Raw genomic sequence first — 19,018 nt, 5'->3', positions numbered from 1 at the left:
AAGGCACATGCCAGGTCTGAAACTCCGGGCAGGGGTCTGAGGCTCGTTGGCCTCAGGGTCTTTGGCCCTGGGTCTGAGGCTGTGCATCAGGGAGCTGAATTTGGAACTCAGACCTGGCTGATTTCTCCCTCAGTGTCACCTGGCCTCCTGAGCTCACATAGCTACAGCCCCCAGTGGGGACCATGTGTGAGTTTCTGCTTTGCCCACAGGATCTTCTTGCCAATAATTCAGACAAGTTTAACCTCCTGGCCGAGCTGGAATGCGCTCAGAGCCGGATTCTTTCCCTGGAAAGCCAGGTAGGTGAGGTGCAGGGGTCACACAGGACAGGTAGCCTCACCACTCAGCCTGAGACCAGGCTCAGCCTCTGTGTTTCAGAAGGGTCGGGGCTCCGTGTGTGAGGAGGGTCCAGACTCCATGTTTGAAGAGTGTCAGGGTCCATTTGTGACCAGGGTCGAGGCTCTGTGTTTGAAAAGGATCATGGCTCTATGTGTGAGGGGGGTCAGGACTCAATTTTTGACCAGGATTGGGGCTCCCTGTATTTGGAGTGTCAGGGCTCCCTGTTTAACCATGTTTGGACTCAGGGGGTACGGAGGGTCAGGGCTCAGTCTGCATCCAGGGTCAGGGCTCCATTTATGACCAGGATCGGTGCTCCATGTTAGAAGAGGACCGAGGCTTTGTGTGTGATCAGGGCGAGGGCTCCGTGTGTGTCGGGTTGGTGATCGGTGTTTGTCTACGGTCAGGACTCCCTCCCTGTGTGAGGAGGGTTCGGGCTTGGTCTGCATCCAAGATCAGGGCTCCATTTGTGACCAGGGTCAGGGATTTGTGTTTTGGGAGGGTCTGGGCTCTGTGTGTGACCAGAGTCAGAGCTGCGTGTTAGAGAAGGGCTGGGGCTCTGTGTGTGAAGAGGGTCAGGGCTCCCTCTGTGACCAGGGCCGAGGCTGCACGTTTGAGAAGGGTTGGGGCTCATTGTGGGGAGTGCTGCAGCTCCATGGTTGAGGACTGACGGGACTCTGCATGTCAGGAGGGTCAGGGCTCATCGTGACCAGTGTTGGAGCTCCGTATGTTGGTGGAACCCAGAGAAGGTCCATCAGTCGTATTCAAACTGTCGCTTGTCCACCCACCCTTGTTATCCTGAGGTCTCTTGGGAAGGTAGCAGGCCCACGTTGCCCAGGGTTTTGCTTTCTGCTCAAAGAGCAGGCTGAGGTTTGGGCTGTCCCAGCTCTCAGGGATGGGTGCTGCTGCCCAGTGGTTCTCCATCTGTGTCTCTTCATGTCTATAGTTAGAGGACTCAGCTCGACGCTGGGGACGAGAGAAGCAGGACTTGGCCACACGGCTGCAGGAGAAAGAGTACGGCTTGAGGCCCCCTTCCAACACAATCACCACAGATGAGTCCGTGAGTGATCCCTCTGGAGGAGCTCTGTGGGGTTCGGAGGGTGGGTCTGGCAGCCACACACACACACCCCTTCCCCGAGTCACTGGACCTTGTGAAAACCTGTCCAGGGGGCCCTGCTCCCTGGCTGGTAGTCAGAAGACCTGGGCTCAACTTCTGCTCAGTTACCAGCCGAAACCCCTGCCCCATCTCAATCCCCCGCCTGTCTAAGGGGAATAGAGAACCCTGCCAAGACACTCCCTCCCCTTCGGGTGGTGATGAGTATCAAAAAGGAGGGGCTGTGGTGGACAGTTTGCCCACAGGGGCATTTCTCGAATGCTGTGGCACTGGCTGTACTTTAGGACTGGATTTGCTCATGGGTCGAGTAGCTGTGGCCCCCTCTCCAGTCCACAGTGCCTAAGATTCTCCCATGAACACGCACTTCTTGGGCCACTGCAGTGCTGCAGACCTGCCAGAGGTGGGGTCATGTTGCCAGAAAGAAACACTGCCAACTTCCCAAGAACAAATTGTTTTATTCACAACTGTCCCTCAAGCTCAGCCCTGGGCCACCCAGCCCCCCAAAGCAAACCCCCTGATGGCTTCTGCTCTTGAACCATCAGTACTCTGCTGGAAAGGCCTGAAAAGGCTGGGGGAACTGGGTGGAACACAGGGCTACCTTTGCAAACTCACCCGCTGAGCCCTGGAGTCTTCGGCAGCAATTAGGTGTGACCTGCTGTGGTGAAATGGGTTTGGAAGTCTTTGAGAAGTCATGGCCTGCTGGATTTTGGATCCTCTGAGGCATGACTTGCCAGGCAAGATGCATTTTACTGAGCCACCTGCTGGGGACGGGGGCATACTCACTTCATCTTGCTTTGCCCACCACAGAACCCCTCCACCCCCTCCAAGAACCAAAGGTGACCCTCCAAGCTGGACCCCTTGATGCCCAGCTCAGAGACTAGGCTCAAAAATCTCTCCAAATTCCAGCAGACTGAGTCCTAGCAGACCTCAGTCTTGGAGCAGGCCTCCCTCTCTGTGTACTAGGGAGTCTCAGCCCCACTCCCTAAAATGACTTTATTAAACGCTGAGGTCAGTGAACATGCACCTCTTTCATTGAGCAGGGCAGCCTGGGGTGCCTTAGCTTCCTCCTTCCAGACCCCACTCTGGGCCTGGGTCCTCTGCTGTAGCCCTGTAGCCTCCTGCCTGTCCCAGGAGCTACCATCTTTGGAGAGCCAGAGGCCATAGTGGATCCCAGACAGGGGGCGGGTGGGGGTGGGGGAGAAGAGGCCTTCCAAAGCAGGATCCAGGGAGACGAGGCCTGTCCAGACCTCTGGAAGAACTGAGACCACCAGAGGCGAGCTGGTGTGAGAGGCTGGAACTTCCTACCTGCACTCAAACATCTATCATATCTGAAATCCCTTTTTTCAAGTTTGGTTTATCTGTTTCTTGGGAAGGGAAAGACTTGAAGCCTGCCTGTAGCAATCAGTTACATGTTAGCATGAAATACCCCATTTACCTGAGCTGGCAATATTGTGTCTAAATGTGTCCAGGGACAGAAAAACAGATAGGGCCAGAAGAAAGAGCCCTCCACTGAGAGTTAGGAAGCCTGGCTTCTAACTACAAGCATGCTGTGTGACCTTGGGTGACTCAAGCAAGCTCTCTGGGCTTCAGTTGCCCCATCTATCCCCAAAGAGCTTAACATCCTTGACAGTAAGGCCCTTTCCAACACTAACATTTCCAAGCAAAGATGATTCAAGCCTGGAGAAAGGAGAGGAAGCAGGAAGGAGAGAGAAAGACAAGAAGGAAGAGGATTGTGATGAGGAAAAGCAGAAAGGCTCCAAGAATGGATTCAGAACCTGCAGATCCTGGGAGAAGAGGCCAAGCCAGCTGGGCTGCTGTCCCTAGCGGCACTAGCCCCCCGTCTACCTGAAGAACTTAGAGTTGGGTAGCCAAGGGCCAGGCAGGATCAGGTACCTGGTCAAGCCAGGAGTCATGAAGCTCAGAGGGGGTTAAGGTGGCCGAAATTGAGACCATTGTCAGGCAGTCCAAATAATGTACCAAAGACTCTGCCCCAGTCTCCCTGCCTAATGCCCAGAGCTTGGACAAGTGGGCATGTCCCACTGGAGCAGGAAGTTAAGGCCTGGGGAAGCCCAGAGAAGGGTCAGGTGGGGTAGAGGAAGCATGCTGTCCTCTCGTCCCCAGGGTCGGTCACCTCATGCCAACCCCTCACCCACAGTCTCTTCACCACATCATCCCTGGACATGCCCAAGACTCTGGCTGGACCTTGGCAGGAAGTCCTCCTGACCCCGCAGGGAATTCCCACCCAGGGCTCAGCCAAGCAGAGCCCTATACGAGCCTCCTGATAGATGGGCCTGCCTTGGTAGCCAAGATTGGCCCACACCTCTCAGGCTGCCCTGTACCCTTAGCAGAACTCTGCCAAGTTCTTTGTCCCTCTGCCTGCTGCTCCAGTAGCTCCCGGTGCAGCGGCAATAGCCCTCCACCAACTCTGCCTCACACCCAACCGGGACAGCAAAGGAGGTTGATCCTGCTGGCTCCTGAGCTGCTGTAGGTAGGTGGGTCCCAGCAGAAATGGTGTCAAGGGCAGCTGCCTTGGGTTCCCCATTCACGCTCAGATCTATTTGCTGATCTGGGTCAGGGAGCATCTCTACAGGAGTGATGGATACCTTAGGGGTCAGATGGAAATGAAGACACTTTACAGAGTTCAGCCATTTATTGCCTTCATGGGATGGGAGAAGAGGGGGAAGAGGTGGGGTGAGAGAGGGGTGCCTCAGCCGAGCGCCAACTCCATCTGGTCAGAGCTGGCCAGAAAGGAGCAGGGGTGGGGACCAAGCCCTGGAGATGCGGACACTTCCACGGGCCCCAACCCCTTGGGCCGTCCTCCCACATCCCTGCTAGCCTGATTGGCGGGAAGGGCAGTGCCCGCCCTCTCCAATCACGCCTGGGGTGGGTCCTGGTTGAAGGGCTGGAAGACAAGGAAGATGGGCTTGTCGGGCATCAGGATGAGGTTGAATATGGTGTCCACGTCACTGAGATGCTGCAATTCAACCTTGAAGTTCTCCAGAATCTGAGAAAGAGGGGTTGTGGGCTTAGGAGAGAGGCAGGGAGGGTCTGTCTCCCCCAGGCCAGGCTTGTTCACCTGTGAGCAGTGCCTGTTGAGTGTGATCTGAGAGGCTCCAGGGGGTCTACTGCCAGATCCTATTGAATCCTGCGCAGAGCCTGAACACGCCACCAGTGCTCTGTCCCCTTGGTTCAGGCTTTCACTTTGGTTTCTACAAAACCTTTCCCACCCCACCCCCATCCCATCACCACTGTGGGGAACGTATGACCAGGGAGCACCAGTGGGTGGTAAGTGGATTTGCCCAGAGAGGAGACAGCAGGGAATTGTGGAGGAGGGGAGACAAAGTCATGGGAGACAGATGTCCCCAGGCTTGACTCACATGGATGAGGAAGAGGGTCATCTCGAGCTCAGCAATCCGCCGGCCCACACACTGCCGTACACCCCAGCCAAAGCCCAGGTTCCGGAAGTGAATGAGGTCCCTGTCTTTATCCAGCCACCTGGTTGGGTCAAACTTGTCCGGATTCGAGAAGAAGGCAGGGTCTCGGCCCATGGCATAGATGGCCACTTGTACCAATGTCTGGGGACACAGTGAGCAGAGGTCTGAGTAGGCCTCACCTCCTCACAGCCAGGAGCATTACCCAGCATCTCCACTCCCGGTCCCTAGCCTGGCTACCCAGCTGTGCAGCACAGAACGCTGCCCACTATGTGACCTTGAACGAGGCCTCCCCCGCTTCCCTGAGCCTCGCCCATTAAGTGGGCGTGACTGAAGACACTAGGCCAGGCGCGGCGCAAGGGATTGTCCTGCCCCTTTCCTCAGCACCAGAGGGTCCCCAGAGACCCAGGCAGCCAGTGGGATCTCCCTCCTAACCCTACACTCCAGCAACATTCCAAAGACCGTTACCCACTGTGTCCACCACCGCTGCCCTTCATTCGGACTTGGACCACTGCCACCAAGGACCCCACCAGCCAGCTCCAGGAAGAAAGGCAGGACAGAAGCCCCCACCGCCCCCATCTGTACGCAACTGCAATCTGCCCCTGGCCTCGTCTGTCTGACTGACAGAGCCTGCAGCCCTCCTGCTGCACCTACCTTGGCAGGAATCATGTAATCTCGAAGAACCATGTCATTTGCGAGGTATCTCTGTAGGGTCACGGAGATGGGGTGGAGTCTGCCAGTGAAAAGCGTTCAGAAGCTGATGCCCTAAGGCCTGGACGAAGCCCTGCACCTAGCATGGCATCTCAGCCCCAGCTGCAGCACCCTGGAGGACCTGGAGGCAGGACCCTTCTCCCTATTCCCAGCTATCTTCCCCAGACTTCCCACTTCCTGCTACCAGTCTCCTCCACCAGCCCATTCTTGTAACCCTGTGCGCAGGCACCACCCTGACCCTGCCCAGGGATTTGTGGTGGTGGTCGGGGGGGACAGGCGTAGGTGGGGGTGGGCTTGCCTCAGTGTCTCCTTGATACTAGCTTTGAGGAGCGGGACCAATTGTAGCATCTTGCTTATGTCTCCCTGGGCCTGGCGCCGGGCATTCAGGACCTCCTCCCGCAGCATGTCCTGCACATTCAGGCTGCGTGCCATCTCATACAAGTGCCATTGCAATGTCATGGATGTCTGGCAGGGAGTGAGAGGGTACAGAAAACCAAGAGGACAGGTCACTCCTGGGGCACCTAGACCCAGGCTAAATTTCGTTGCCAAACACCTCTCCCCACCCTTCTCCCAGTATCCAGAAACCACCATCCACAAAAACCAAAACAATTCAGACGGCAAACGTCCAAGAAGCCTTTCTTGTGGCCCAGGCAGGAATGTTTGGGGCAGCACTTGTCCCTGCCTTCCCCCTCATGTCACCAGAGCCCACCCATCTCCCCAGCCAGTAGAGGGTCATCCACATAGCTAATACCTTCTTCCAAAGGACTCCAGAGGCCCTAAGAGGCCAAATCCTACTTCTGTAATGGTTGTACTCCTGAATGATTGCCATTCATCTTGAAATGCCTATTAAATGACCAGCCCTCTCCCCAGTAGAACTTCCCCCTAAACTTAACATCTGCCTATAGCAGCATAGCGTAAAGTGAGGCTCAAAAATGCTGAAACCAGGGCTTCCCTGGTGGTGCAGTGGTTGAGAGTCCACCTGCCGATGCAGGGGACGCAGGTTCGTGCCCTGGTCTGGGAAGTTCCCACATGCCGCGGAGCGGCTGGGCCCGTGAGCCATGGCCATTGAGCCTGCGTGTCCGGAGCCTGTGCTCTGCAACGGGAGAGGCCACAACAGTGAGAGGCCCGCGTACCGAAAAAAAAAAAAAAATGCTGAAACCAGAACAATCAGACCTGTTTTCTATCAGTATTGCAATTAACACATGGTATATACCGAGATTAATCTCAGTGTTAGGTCGTGACTGTTAACTTTCACTGAAGGTATGAGTGACCCTCATCAAGCCCCACAGTTCAGATTCCTCAGTGGTGGGACCCTGGGCTGGAACAGCCCTCTGCCCTAGGGCTAGGACACGAGTTGTTGGCATATTATCTTACCAAGGACCATATTTTGGTCCAAGAGGTTTGGACATGCTCCTTCTTCTTCCCAGCAGAAACAATTGTGAAAAAATGTCATCCAGTCACTTCCTGGCTTGAAATCCTTGCCTGGCTCCCTGGAGCCCCCAGATCAAGTCCAGAGGCTCTGACCGGACCCATGGACCCCCTCCAACACTTGCCTGTTGCTCCCAGCCCACCGCCACCTCTCTCGAAAATGCTCCTCATGCTCTAGCCACACTGAGCTACACACAGCTCCTGAAGCCCAGAAATCTTCCTCATGCTGCTCCCTTTTCCTACAATTCCCTTCCCCAACCTAGGAAGCAAGTGTGTACTCCTTCCTCAAGGCTCAGCTCAAATGCATGTATTTGTCTCAGTACTTCCAAGGCTTGACACAGAATGGGTACTCAGGAGATACTTGTTTAATAAGGTAGTCAACTAAGTTACTAGCTGTGTGACCTTGACAAAGTTCCTTAACCTCTCTGTGCCCCAGTTTCCTCATCTGAAAAAGGGCTGTTTGTGAATCCTAAATGAGTTAACACATGTGAAAAGCTTAGGACCCTGCCTGCCACATAGTAATCGCTTAATAAATGTTACCTAAGAATAATAGCTGCTTTGGTGCAGGTGAGCTTTTTTCAGAGATCTCTTCTACATGACTGACAATGAACTATATTTAAAATATGCTCAAAGCCTCCATCTGTAGCCGAGGGACGGAAAGGCCTCCATTAGAGTACAATGTAAATATGATACCTAGGAAATCAAGTTATTCACCTAAGCATGACACATGCTTCTCCCCGGTCCTGAAATGCTATTCCTCCTCTGTCCTCCTCGCAACAAGAGGAAAGACGAATCGATTTTACTCTGTGGAACACTCTCCCTGTCCTACAAGACCATGTTAGTCTCTCCCTTCTTCTCAGCGTTGCCAGTACCTGGCACGTGCCTCACCATCCAGCCCTATAATACGGTGAGGTAGTCATCTGTGTCCGTGCTACCTCCGTGTCATGGGCTGAATTGTGTCTCTCCCAAATTCATATGTTGAAGTCCTAACCCCCAGCACCTCACAATGTGACTGTATTTGGAGATAGGGCCTTTAAAAAAAAGGTAATTAAAAAAAAAACAGGTAATTAAGGTAAAATGAGGTCATGTGGGTGGGCCCTAACTGAATGGGACTGGTGTCTGTATAAGAAGAGAAGGAAGACCATGTGAAGATGTAGGAAGAAGACGGCCATCAATAAGCCAAGCAGAGGGGCCTCAGAGGAAAACAACCCCGCTGACACCTTGATCAGAACTGCAAGACGATATATTTCTGTGGTTTAAACCACCCAGTCTGTGGTACTTTGTCATGGCAGTCCTAGCAAGCTAATATACTCTTCCTCTCTGAGCCATCTGAGAGATTTGAAGTCTATTATATTCACCTTTATAGTCTTAGTGCCCAAATCATAACTAATAACCACGAAACACTAAAGAATTAACCCTTACCATCACATTAGCTTGAGAAAGTTTAAGGTATTGGAAAAAGGGATGGCACATAAGACAGAGAAGTTTTGACTTTCAAGAACAGAAGTTTCTGGGGCTTCCCTGGTGGCACAGTGGTTAAGAATCTGCCTACCAACGCAGGGGACACGGGTTCGAGCCCTGGTCCGGGAAGGTCCCACATGCAGCGGAGCAACTAAGTCCACGAGCAACAACTACTGAGCCTGCACTCTAGAGCCTGCGAGCCACAACTACTGAGCCCATGTGCCACAACTACTGAGCCCGTGTGCGCTAGAGCCCATGTTCCACAAGAGAAGCCACTGCAGTGAGAGGCTCATGCACCGCAACAAAGAGTAGCCCCCGCTCGCCGCAACTAGAGAGAGCCCGCACGCGGCAACAAGACCTGACACAGCCAAAAATAAATAAATAAATAAACAAAATTTTTTTAAAAAAAGGACTTGGCCATCCAGGACCTTTAAAAAAAAAAAAAGACCAGAAGTTTCCGGGGTATTGTTCGGCCTCTGGGAGACACCACAAATGATGCCTTCAGACATCAGGGGCAGCTTTTCTGAGGTCCTGCCTGCCTTCCTGACTCAGAGTGAGCTGTGTCACCCACCTGTTCCTAGTCACTCCCTCCTCAGAGGCAAAGAAAAAATGGTGGATCAGCCTCAAGGCATGCTCCATGCGTGACCAGCTTGACCCACCCTCCTAGGAGATTAGTATCTAGGAAGTAGAGTCAGGAGAGGGAGATGGACAGGGTTTCAGACAATGAGGCAGGCTAGTGGGAGGGGGCATAGGGGCACAGGAAGGGACAGGCTGTGCCCCTACAGCCACCTCACTGTGTCCTCACCGTGTCCACGCCCCCTGCAAGCATCTCTGTAATGTTGGCCTTGACATCCTCAGAGAGCAGCTTGTCATTTCCCAGGAGCCGGTAGAGGATACCTGGGTAATTGGTGAACTCCCTTTTCCGTCTCAGGTCCCAGTAGAAGTTCTCGGTGTATTTTTCAGCTGTGGGGCAGGAAGAAAGAAAATAGAGCGAGGCGAGGACTTCCCTGGTGGTCCATTGGTTAAGAATCTGTGCCTCCACTGCAGGGGACACAGGTTAGATCCCTGGTTGGGGAACTAATATCCCGCATGCCATACCATGCGGCCAAAAAAAAAACTAGAGTGAGGCTCTCTGCAGAGGGGAGGGAAGGAGCACGATCTCTGGTGGGAGGTGGTACAGGGGCTCGGGGATTCTAGAGCCCTGCACTTTCTAAGCTGCCGTCTTTCTGAGCAGCAGTCTCTGCTAAATCCTCCATATCTGTTTTTTTGATTTATTGACCACAGCTCTTTGGGGTAAGTGCTATCATCCCCATTTTACAGATAAGGAAACAGAAGTCCATCTAAGATAATGACTTGCCCAAGGTCACAAGGGTGTCAGGGGCAGGGGCAGGATTTGACTCCAGGCCTGGCATCTTCACCACATCCCAGTCAGCCTTCTCCACCCTTTACCAATCTCTCTCACCAAAGTCCTACTCTGTCACCAAGCACAGCTGTGTCTGAAATACTGGTGCTTAACCCATGTTGGGAATCACGGGCTCCTTGGAAGAATATGATGGACCTCTTAAATCCTCTTTCTCCAGAAAAATCTAATCAGCCCACCATATTCAGGGGTTCCTGGGCCTTCCTGATGCCCATCCCTGCCCACTAGAGGGTGGGTTTTCTACATGGCAAGCCAGTGCTCATTGACATAACTTGGGACAAAGAGGCAGGCTGAGATCTGGAGCTTCCAGCTGTTTCTGTTCTCTCTCCCTCTGTCTCTTTCTCCCCACTCCCCCAAATCTCATCCCTGCCAACCGAGGCCCGGATTTCCCATCTCCTGAGGTAGGCAGGGCTCTCCTGGCCCCCACATATGGCTGCCCAGGGTACAACCCTCACCTTTATTGAAAATTATGTCCCACGCGGCTACGTGGTCTCTCCAGGTCTTGGTCCTGAACAGACGGAACAGGTCTGGAGGGAGGTTGAGCATGGGGACACTGGTGTGGAACATCTGGTAGACTGCATCAATGAACTTCTGGGCCTCAGGGTCCACTACTTCGTCCAGCATCCCCAGGCGCTCCCCAAACATGACATTGGTGATGGCTGCAGGGGAAGCAAGGTTGAGGAATCTCTTCCAACCCGACCATCTGAGAGCCTCTGCTCCCAGGAAACCATCCCTCCCAACACATAAGAGCCCCTGCACCCAACCTCAGCTTCCTTCAGTAAAGAAACTGAGGCCTGAGTCCCAAAGGGCTAAAATTGCAGGGCTAAGGAAAACTGCCTTTATGGCAGCCAGTCAGGTCCTTCAGAGGGTCATGTGGCAGACCCTAAAAAGGGATCACTTGAGTGGGAAGCAGAGCCTCCAGCCCAGGCTGGGATGAAACTGCTCGGCCCCTCTTCCCCCAGCACCCCCAGCAGCCTCTCGGCTTTCCTCCTGGAAACAGAGGTTTCTCATCTATTATTGACCAAAGTGGCTAAATACTTCCTGAAACATGTCAGATGGGTGCCTGGGGGACATCAGTCCCTGGTAATTGGCTATCCAGGGCCCACTCTGGCTGGACATAAGAAGACACAACAACTCCAAGGTTTTCCTACCTCCTGGGTCAGCAATCTGAATGCTGATTTCATGCCAAACTCTGGGTACTCCAAATCTCCTGAAGTGACCACATGAGCCCCCATCAAGCCACAAGGCATGTGCATGTGCATGTTTCCTCTGCCTACGCTGTCCAACCTCCTTATTCCATCTGGATAACTCTTACACATCCTCCAATACCCTGCTCGGATTAACCACCCAACCCTCCCCTTCCCTCCCAGACCTCAAAGGGAAGGTCTCTGTCCCAGGAGAGGGAGATTTGCGGAATGAAGGACCAAGCCAAGCCCGGCTTTTGGAGGAAAGTGGCAATAGGGACCTACATTTTAGAGACTCTTGCCCCCATAGCATGAATCAGATGAGAGCGTGCAGCTCCCCCTGGGTGACTGATGGCAGAGAATGTGTTCAGCGGCTCGTCTCAAGCCAATCTGGACACTTCTTCAGGGTCTATGTTGGGTCTCTAGGTGGGACGCTGGGTTCTCCCACCCCCAAGACTGTGGCCATGTAGGTTCAAGCCCCTTACACTCAAAGGCGAAGCGAAACAGGTCTTCCCTGATGTCCCCTGAGAACTTTCCAGAGCCCTGCTCCTTGATGCGCCTGTGCAGGACGCCGACGAAGTCCTGAGACACTGGGTTCAGCAAGGGAATGAAGTTCTTTATGGCCTCTGGAGCCATCACCTCCGTGTTCAGGACCAACCGGTCTTTCTTCCAAGCTCCTGCCTTCCTGAGAAAACATGGGCCCTCGGGCCCTCACGGTCACAAACCCCAGGCCTGGCAAACACAGAGGGGGCTGACTTGGCTCTCCCAGGAGGCTGAGCCACAGCTCAGAGTCCAGCACTCCATCCACGTCCTCCTCTGCCCTCACCTCCTCCCAGCTTCTGCCTGGCCTGGGCGGGGCAGCAGGGAGAGAAGTGGGGAGGTGTGTGACAGGACAAAAAGAGGCTGAAGGAGAACAAAACCCCAGCCCTGCTCTACTCTCTCTGCTGCTGCTGCTTTAAGCCAGGAAATCATATTCTTAGAGCCTTTAAGCAACTTTCCAACCCTCTAGTCTTTGCCTCTGCTACAGGTCTGCCCTCCTCACCACTTCCCCTTGCTCCTGGCCAATCTCACCTCCTACCATTCAAGGGCCCCTCTACATCACCTTTTCTGACCCCTGCACAGACACAATTGACCAACCTCTGCACCCCCAACACATCCCATTAATCACATTGGTGGGGAATCTCAGGTGCCCAGAATAGGGTTAATGCCCATTCTTATTCTCAGCTTATGGCCCATTCTTGAAAATAAATCCATGCAAAGCCCTCTTTGTCGTTTTGGGGCTTTGTTTGTTTACAAGAATGTTATTATGAACTCACCACCCAGCAGAAAAACTAGGAACTTGACAATAACTTACAGATGCCCACCTGGTCCTCCCACATCCTGCCTCCCCGGCTAAGGGGAGCATCAACCTGAATCCCTTGTTTGCTTTTGTATATAGTTTTATCTGACCGACATGTATTTCTAAAACATACTTTTTAAATATGTATACTTGTCTTCAACTTCTTATAAAAGCTGTCATGATTTGGTTTGTTCACTCAATTTTAGATTTCTAGGTATCATCTGTACTGTTGTGAGTCACTGAGTCTGTTCTTTTTGACTGGGGTATGCCACTGTCATTCATTCATGCTCCTGTTGGGCATTGAAGTGGTTTCCAGGTTCTCACTATTACGAACAACCGTGTTGCAAACATTCTAGTACATGTCCGCCTCGGGGGGCGGGATATTCTTTGGAGTATATGCTTGAGAGCAGAACGGCTGCATTGCAAGCATGTGAATATTCAAATGCAGGAAGTAATGTCCAACCATTTTCCAAAGTGGTGCCATCAGTTCTCAGCCCCACTAGCAAGCTGTGAGCATTCTAGTTGCTCTATATCCTCGCCAACACTTGCTATGGTCACATTTTAAATTTTTGATGAGCAATTTGGTGGAAAACGGTACCTATTACATTTAAATACACTGATTTGTTCATGTTTCTCACTGTTCCTTTAGGCTATAAGGGACTCACAGTGGCAGGGCCCTGCCCTACTTGTGACTCAGAACCCGGCACAAGGACTGGTACATAGTAGGCACTCAGTAAAATGGGACTTAATGAATGAACCAGTAAATGAGGGCTTTTCAAGGTCTTTAATTACTCAGTAAGATCTTCTGCCTGACCATGTCGCTGAGGGTTGGCAGGGCAGTTCACCACCCCCATCATCTGTTTTACGGAGGCAGGAAGATGACAGGGATTTGTCTAGAGGCCCCAGCTAGAAAGAAAAGGCAGGGCACGCATGGCCCCAGCCCCTCACCCCCAGCCTCTGCCCTCGCCACAGCTGCCCGTCATCTCCCTCCAGCCCCTGGGAGATGGCCCAAGACTCACTTCAACAGGACCCCGATGGGTTTCTCGTAATACTGGTGATAGGCAACCCAGGGTGGGATGTTGTATCGTTCTGGGTTGGGTCCCTCGAACTTAAAGAGAAGGGCCACATCTTCAGGGTCGATGATATAAACTGACTCCAAATTGCCGAGCTTCTCTCTGGAGGGGCAGAGAAGGGGTGCTGTGATGTAAGGTTTGAGGAGAGCCACGCACACCCTGGGCAATCAGGACACAGTTCTCGGCTCGTCTGTAACCACCTTGTAGCTGACAGCGCAGAGCAGACAGGCCTGGGAGTGGATTCCGTTCCACAACCTCCTCGCTGTGTGACCGAAGTCTCTTACCCTCTCTGAGTCTCAGTTTCCTCAGTGGAAATAAATGCAGTACCTGTCTTACAGGATCGCTGAAGGATAAGATGATATGAAGTCTAGGGGTGTGATACCCGTGAGACATTCTATAAGTGACAGCTTTGTGCTTCTTTGATCATCACAGTGGCTCCTGCCTACCTCAGCACATCCCCAAGACTTATCCAGGGCCTTCTATGGACCATCAAGTCCTCCATGTTCATTCTTCCTTTGTGTCCACACTCTCAGCACCCTCCACCCTCTCACCCAGGCAGAGCTCAGAAACATGGCACATTCGTGGCAGTTTGGAGTGGCCCTGTACTGAAGTGACTCCATTCAGCTTGTCAGGTAAGCCAGGCACCGGGCCAGGCAACCCCTTCTAGGCTCTAGGATTGAAGTTCTGGGAGTGGCTGCCCTGCCCCCTGGAATCAGATGTCCAGCAAAATACCTTGTCGCTATTAAAATAAAACTACAGTAAAAGGTCAGACCCAGGGTATAAATATACCTCAGAGCACTTTGCAGAGAGTATTTATTAAAGCACAGCTATTGTGAAACAACAGAAAATTCTAATTCTCACTTGCATCTGCCTTTTGCATAAGAAAGTTAATTCAAGATACCCTTTAAAAAAAAAAAAAAAAGGTCATGAAGAACCTAGGGGCAAGATGGGAATAAAGACGCAGACCTACTAGAGACCGCACTTGAGGACATGGGGAGGGGGAAGGGTAAGCTGGGACAAAGTTAGAGAGTGGTAGTATATATATGGACATATATACACTACCAAACGTAAAATAGATAGCTAGTGGGAAGCAGCCGCATAGCACAGGGAGATCAGCTCGGTGCTTTGTGACCACCTAGAGGGGTGGGAGGGAGGGAGACGCAAGAGGGAAGAGATATGGGGATATATGTATATGTATAACTGATTCACTTTGTTATAAAGCAGAAACTAACACACCATTGTAAAGCAATTATACTCCAATAAAAATGTTAAGAAAAAAAAGGAATTAAATATATTTATAAATTATGTTCTTAGAGTAAAATAGCAAAATAAAAGATACTTATTTCTAAAGAAAAAGAAAAAAGACACACTTTAAGGTAAAGTATCATGTAACATACAGGTATAAGCCAAACTCTCATTCTTTCTCTCTCTCCCCTCCCTGCCCTCTCTTCCTCCCCCTTCCTGGAGAAAGGAGAGGGAGGGGGAAGGGGGAAGGGAAGGACGGGGAGATGGAAAGAGCACTGCTTTAACCACTGACCCGTAGAGCCTGGGCCTACCTTCCCCAAGTCTCCTTGGCGAGCCATGGCCTCCTTTGTTTTGTTTTGTTTTTGAATTTTAATTTTATTTTTTATACAGCAGGTTCTTATTAGTTATCTATTTTATACATATTAGTGTACATATGTCAATCCACGGCCTCCTAGAAAATCCTCTCAGTGTTTTCCCAGCTGCCACACGGCCTCAAACCACTGACTCCATTAAAAAAAAAAAAAAGCTAAGCAAAGTCCTTGAACTGCTATTGTTATTATCAATTCCACCTCTGGGAATCTAGCCCAAGGCAGCTATCTGACATCAGACAATGATGCCTGAGGGATGAGAATGTTCATAGCAAAAGAATGGAAAAGGATGTCTAATAGCAAAAAAAAAAAAAAAAACCTAGAGTGGACTAAATGTCCACTTTAAAGAACTGGCTAAAACAATATGCCTTATCCATGCTATGGGCTACTATGCTGCCTTCTCAAATTATCTTAAAGTGAGAAAAGAGAAAAGACGTCCTCCATACATTGCTATAGGACAACGCCAAACAGTGTATAAATATAGTCACATTCTGAATGGAACATAAATATTATCAAAACTGAGATTGTATGATTTCAATTTTTCTAAATTGTTTGATAAAGAACAGGGACAGCCTTGTATTAAGGAAAAATCCACAAAACTTGTATTTTAAATTCCTCACGTTCATTTAGAAGTTTGTTATTTCAAGGCTCTAGTTAGAATAGTGACACACTGAACTGTAAGTTAGACAATCAGGGTTCCAGCCTTGGCTTTGCCCTGATGAGCCGTGTGACATTGGTAAGACCCTTCTCCTCTCCAGGCCTCAGTTTCCCCATCTGTAAAGTGGGGATAATAGCACCAACTTTAAGGACATGTGCCAAGGCTCAGATGAAGGTGACTCAAGAAATAGAAAGGGGTTTTATAAAATAAAGGGCTCCTACAGGGACTAGGGGCAGGAAGGATGAGGCGGGGTGGAAGAAGGGGATAAGGAGAGAGCTCCATGAAGTGAGGTTGGGGATAGAGGCCTGGAAGGGAGAGAAAGAGACAGACAGACAGACAAGGAAGAGACACTCAGGAGCAGACTTCTCCCAAGCCTGACATTCAGCCTGGCGGTGGGGGGGGCGGGGGGGCAGCGCCCTGTCTCCAGCCAGCTATAAAAAAGGCACTTAAGACTTCAAAAGGCATTGTGGGAGAGGGAGGAAGTGACCCTGATGAGGAAGCAGCTGGTCCCCTACACAAACTAGCCTCCTCCCCCAACCTACCTATCCAACCAGCTAACATGTCCTACATGCCCTTTCCTCATCTCGACCCTTTCACTTAAAGTAAAAGTAAAGTATTGTCCCTCCTGGTGTCCCCTCCCTGCCCTCAACCACCGCCTTCACCACCTCCCATCCCCCTCACCTATGCGCTCAGAAAAGAACCCAGGTGTGTCTTGTAGCCCACCCACCTTAGAAACTGGTGGACCAGAACAAGTGAGGCCTCCCACCAAGGGCAGCCCCCAGGCCCCACCCCCATCCCAAGGCAAGAAGGTGGGGTACACAGTGGTCAAAAGACCGAAGGCCCTTCCTCCTGGCTGGAAGCTAGGCAGATGCTTGGGGAAGAGGGGCTCCAGCCAGGCCTAGTAGAAGGGACAAAATCAGCTGCTCCAGAGCTGCACAGGTCCAAGGGGCGAGGTCAGCGCCCCAGCAGGACAGGGTTCTAGCTGAGTGACCAGGGCAAGAATCCTAACCTCTCTGAACTTCATTCTCTTCTGATAATAGGGATGATAAACTTACCTTGCAAGGTGTGCTGCGGATAACGGATGTAGGGAGGCATTTGTCAGGGCTTGTTCTCTTAGCATTCCCACCTCCCTAAAGTTTCAAAGGGTATAGGACCTGGGGACTGTTGAGGCCTCAGGGCTGGGAAGTGAACCCACTGTCTGGGAAGCCTTATCCCTTCTCCTGCCACCCCCAGGCAGGAAGAAATAAAGCCAGAGGTGAACAAGAGCCTGGAAGGGGAGGGCAGACCATGCGAGGAGAGGGGAGCACAGCAGGGCTGCCCTATCCCACCAGCCCCCAGCCTCTGCCAGGCTTACCTGTAAATGGGGCCATACTTCTGGAAGTTCTGGACGTGGTGATAGTGGATTTTCTGTGAGCCCTTCTCCCTCCAGAAACGGTATAGGTTAAGCCAGCCATTGTCACCAGGGGTGGGGATCTCGTTGAAGGAGCGAGGGGTTTTAGTGGAGATGCCGGCTCCCTCTCCAGTGCCCACCCTGGGATGCCCCAGGCCCTCCCACGGGGTGCTCAGGAGGGGCTGGCAGCCTCTGACCAGGACTGAGTGGAGGGGAAGCCCCCTGGCCAGCATGCTGCCCCTACAACTGCTCCTACTGCAGCAGGGCCTGACGAGGTGACTCTGGCCCTGGGCCCCTGGGGCCCAGCTTATAACCACCAGCTCAAGGTTAAGCGAGAAGCTGACAAAGCGGTCAGCCTCCCTCCTCCTCCCGCTGGCTCCAGCCCACATAGCCCCTCCCAGACTCGGGAACTGTAAAGAATGTTGTCCACCATTCCAGTTCTACAAAGATCAAGCCATTAGCCACTGCGGTCACCCACCTGAGGGGAAACCCTCTGTGCACCCTGAGGGAGACTTCAGGATGAAGAAAAACAGGAAGCATTTGGATTATACTGGCCCCTAGAGAGTTAAGATGTATATCTAAGGAAAATTTTCCATGCCCCTGGATTCTTGCACCTTCCCCTACATAGAAAAGCACTAAAAGCATTAACTTGAGATGTCTGTTGATTGTGATTAGCGGTAATCTTTTCATGTTAGGCTACATGGTTTTTTTCCAGCAAAAAGTTCATATAAATCGTGGCTTCTCCCTTACTTCTCTGGAGCAGACCCCCAGAGCTATCTGAAAGGCTGTCTCCTAGGCGGTAGTCCTGTAGGGTAGCAACACTTGCCACCCTAAAATGTCTCTTTGGGATGCAGATTATTTCAAGATGAAAACAATCAAGGCCCAAAGGACTTGGGAAGAGACTGACCTTCCCCTTAACCTCCTGAAGAAGAAGTTAGATAGAAGGCCTGTTTCAGGAATCACCAGAGACATCGGCAAAGAATGTGGACTAAGTGTGGTGAGGGAAATTCTTAGAGACCAGAGACCACTCTGCATCCCATAATCTCTGCATGGCCAGCAAACATTTATTTACCAAACATTTGCTTTCCCATCTCCACGTCCCTTCAAAGTCCTAAACCCCTACCTCTGGCATCCTCTTTTGTCTCCAGTTGAAGATGGTGCTTTAGGTGACATTTTCAGCTATTTTGGCGAGTTAGTTTTTCTGAGTCTCTCCCGTGTATGTGTGTTTTCTTTTTTTAAAGATTTATTTATTTTGGATATGGACCAATTTTAAAGTCTTTATTGAATTTGTTACAATATTGCTTCCATTTTATGTTTTGGTTTTTTGGCCACGAGGCATGTGGGATCTTAGCTCCCCAACCAGGGATCGAACCTGCAGCCCCTGCACTGGAAGGCGAAGTCCTAACCACTAGACCACCAGGGAAGTCCCTAGATGTGTTACTAAATTTTGTTTTATTTTCTTCTGATGAGACATCAGTCTCATGTCAATTTCACTCTTAGACCAGCCAGAAGAACCTAGAAGGGTAGAGGAAAATGTCTTCCTCCCCAACAGGTGGCAACGAGGGTGGGATGCAACTTTACTGGCTGGACACTACTCCAAAGCTACTACAGTTAAGAGACCCTGGGATAACTGACAAAAGGCCCCAGAATGTAAGAATTCTTACTATGTCAGTCTCCTGGATCCTGGATCTCTGCCTTCAGGGTCTGTTGGAAATGAGACTGGTGAGTTTTTTCTCTTTTCTAAAATAGATTAGCTGGAGAAAATATCTGTGGGCAGCTCCTTGGATTGGGTAACTCTTGGTTTGAAATTTGGCAGGGTACCCTTGCTTTGTTGATTCTTCTGCTCCCAGAAATGGTCACTGT

At 51.4% G+C, this 19,018-nt stretch overlaps 1 protein-coding gene across 2 annotated transcripts; it reads right to left on the bottom strand.

Annotated features, from left to right (window-relative positions):
- Window positions 1-4,082: 4,082 nt before the first annotated feature.
- Window positions 4,083-17,656, bottom strand: CYP11A1 (cytochrome P450 family 11 subfamily A member 1). 2 transcript variants are annotated; one of them, XM_024761758.1, is made up of 9 exons: window positions 17,634-17,656; window positions 13,441-13,596; window positions 11,568-11,767; window positions 10,354-10,557; window positions 9,284-9,441; window positions 5,888-6,054; window positions 5,533-5,611; window positions 4,825-5,022; window positions 4,083-4,451 (listed from the first exon to the last, which is right to left on the bottom strand). In XM_024761758.1, exons 3-9 carry the CDS (start codon window positions 11,716-11,718, stop codon window positions 4,320-4,322), a joined length of 1,089 nt encoding a protein of 362 aa, XP_024617526.1. In that variant the 5' UTR covers window positions 11,719-11,767; window positions 13,441-13,596; window positions 17,634-17,656; the 3' UTR covers window positions 4,083-4,319. The 2 variants fall into 2 exon arrangements, with proteins under 2 accessions (XP_024617526.1, XP_024617525.1); XM_024761757.1 differs by lacking the exon at window positions 17,634-17,656 and adding an exon at window positions 17,120-17,504.
- Window positions 17,657-19,018: the final 1,362 nt, after the last annotated feature.

This window comes from Neophocaena asiaeorientalis, unplaced genomic scaffold (genome assembly GCF_003031525.2).
Source record: "Neophocaena asiaeorientalis asiaeorientalis breed wild unplaced genomic scaffold, Neophocaena_asiaeorientalis_V1.1 scaffold54, whole genome shotgun sequence".
NCBI lineage: Eukaryota > Metazoa > Chordata > Mammalia > Artiodactyla > Phocoenidae > Neophocaena > Neophocaena asiaeorientalis.
The sequence above is the reverse complement of the archived record's forward strand: the minus strand, read 5'-3'. Positions and strand labels throughout refer to the sequence as shown.

Bases quoted from the DNA above. Each gene is read 5' to 3' on its own strand.
- CYP11A1 (XM_024761757.1), bottom strand. From the start codon at position 17,388: ATGCTGGCCAGGGGGCTTCCCCTCCACTCAGTCCTGGTCAGAGGCTGC. The intron at 5,612-5,887 runs GCAAGCCCACCC...TTTCACTGGCAG, and splicing joins AGTATCAAGGAGACACTGAG to ACTCCACCCCATCTCCGTGA. The intron at 5,023-5,532 runs GTAGGTGCAGCA...CTGTGTCCCCAG, and splicing joins ATTACATGATTCCTGCCAAG to ACATTGGTACAAGTGGCCAT.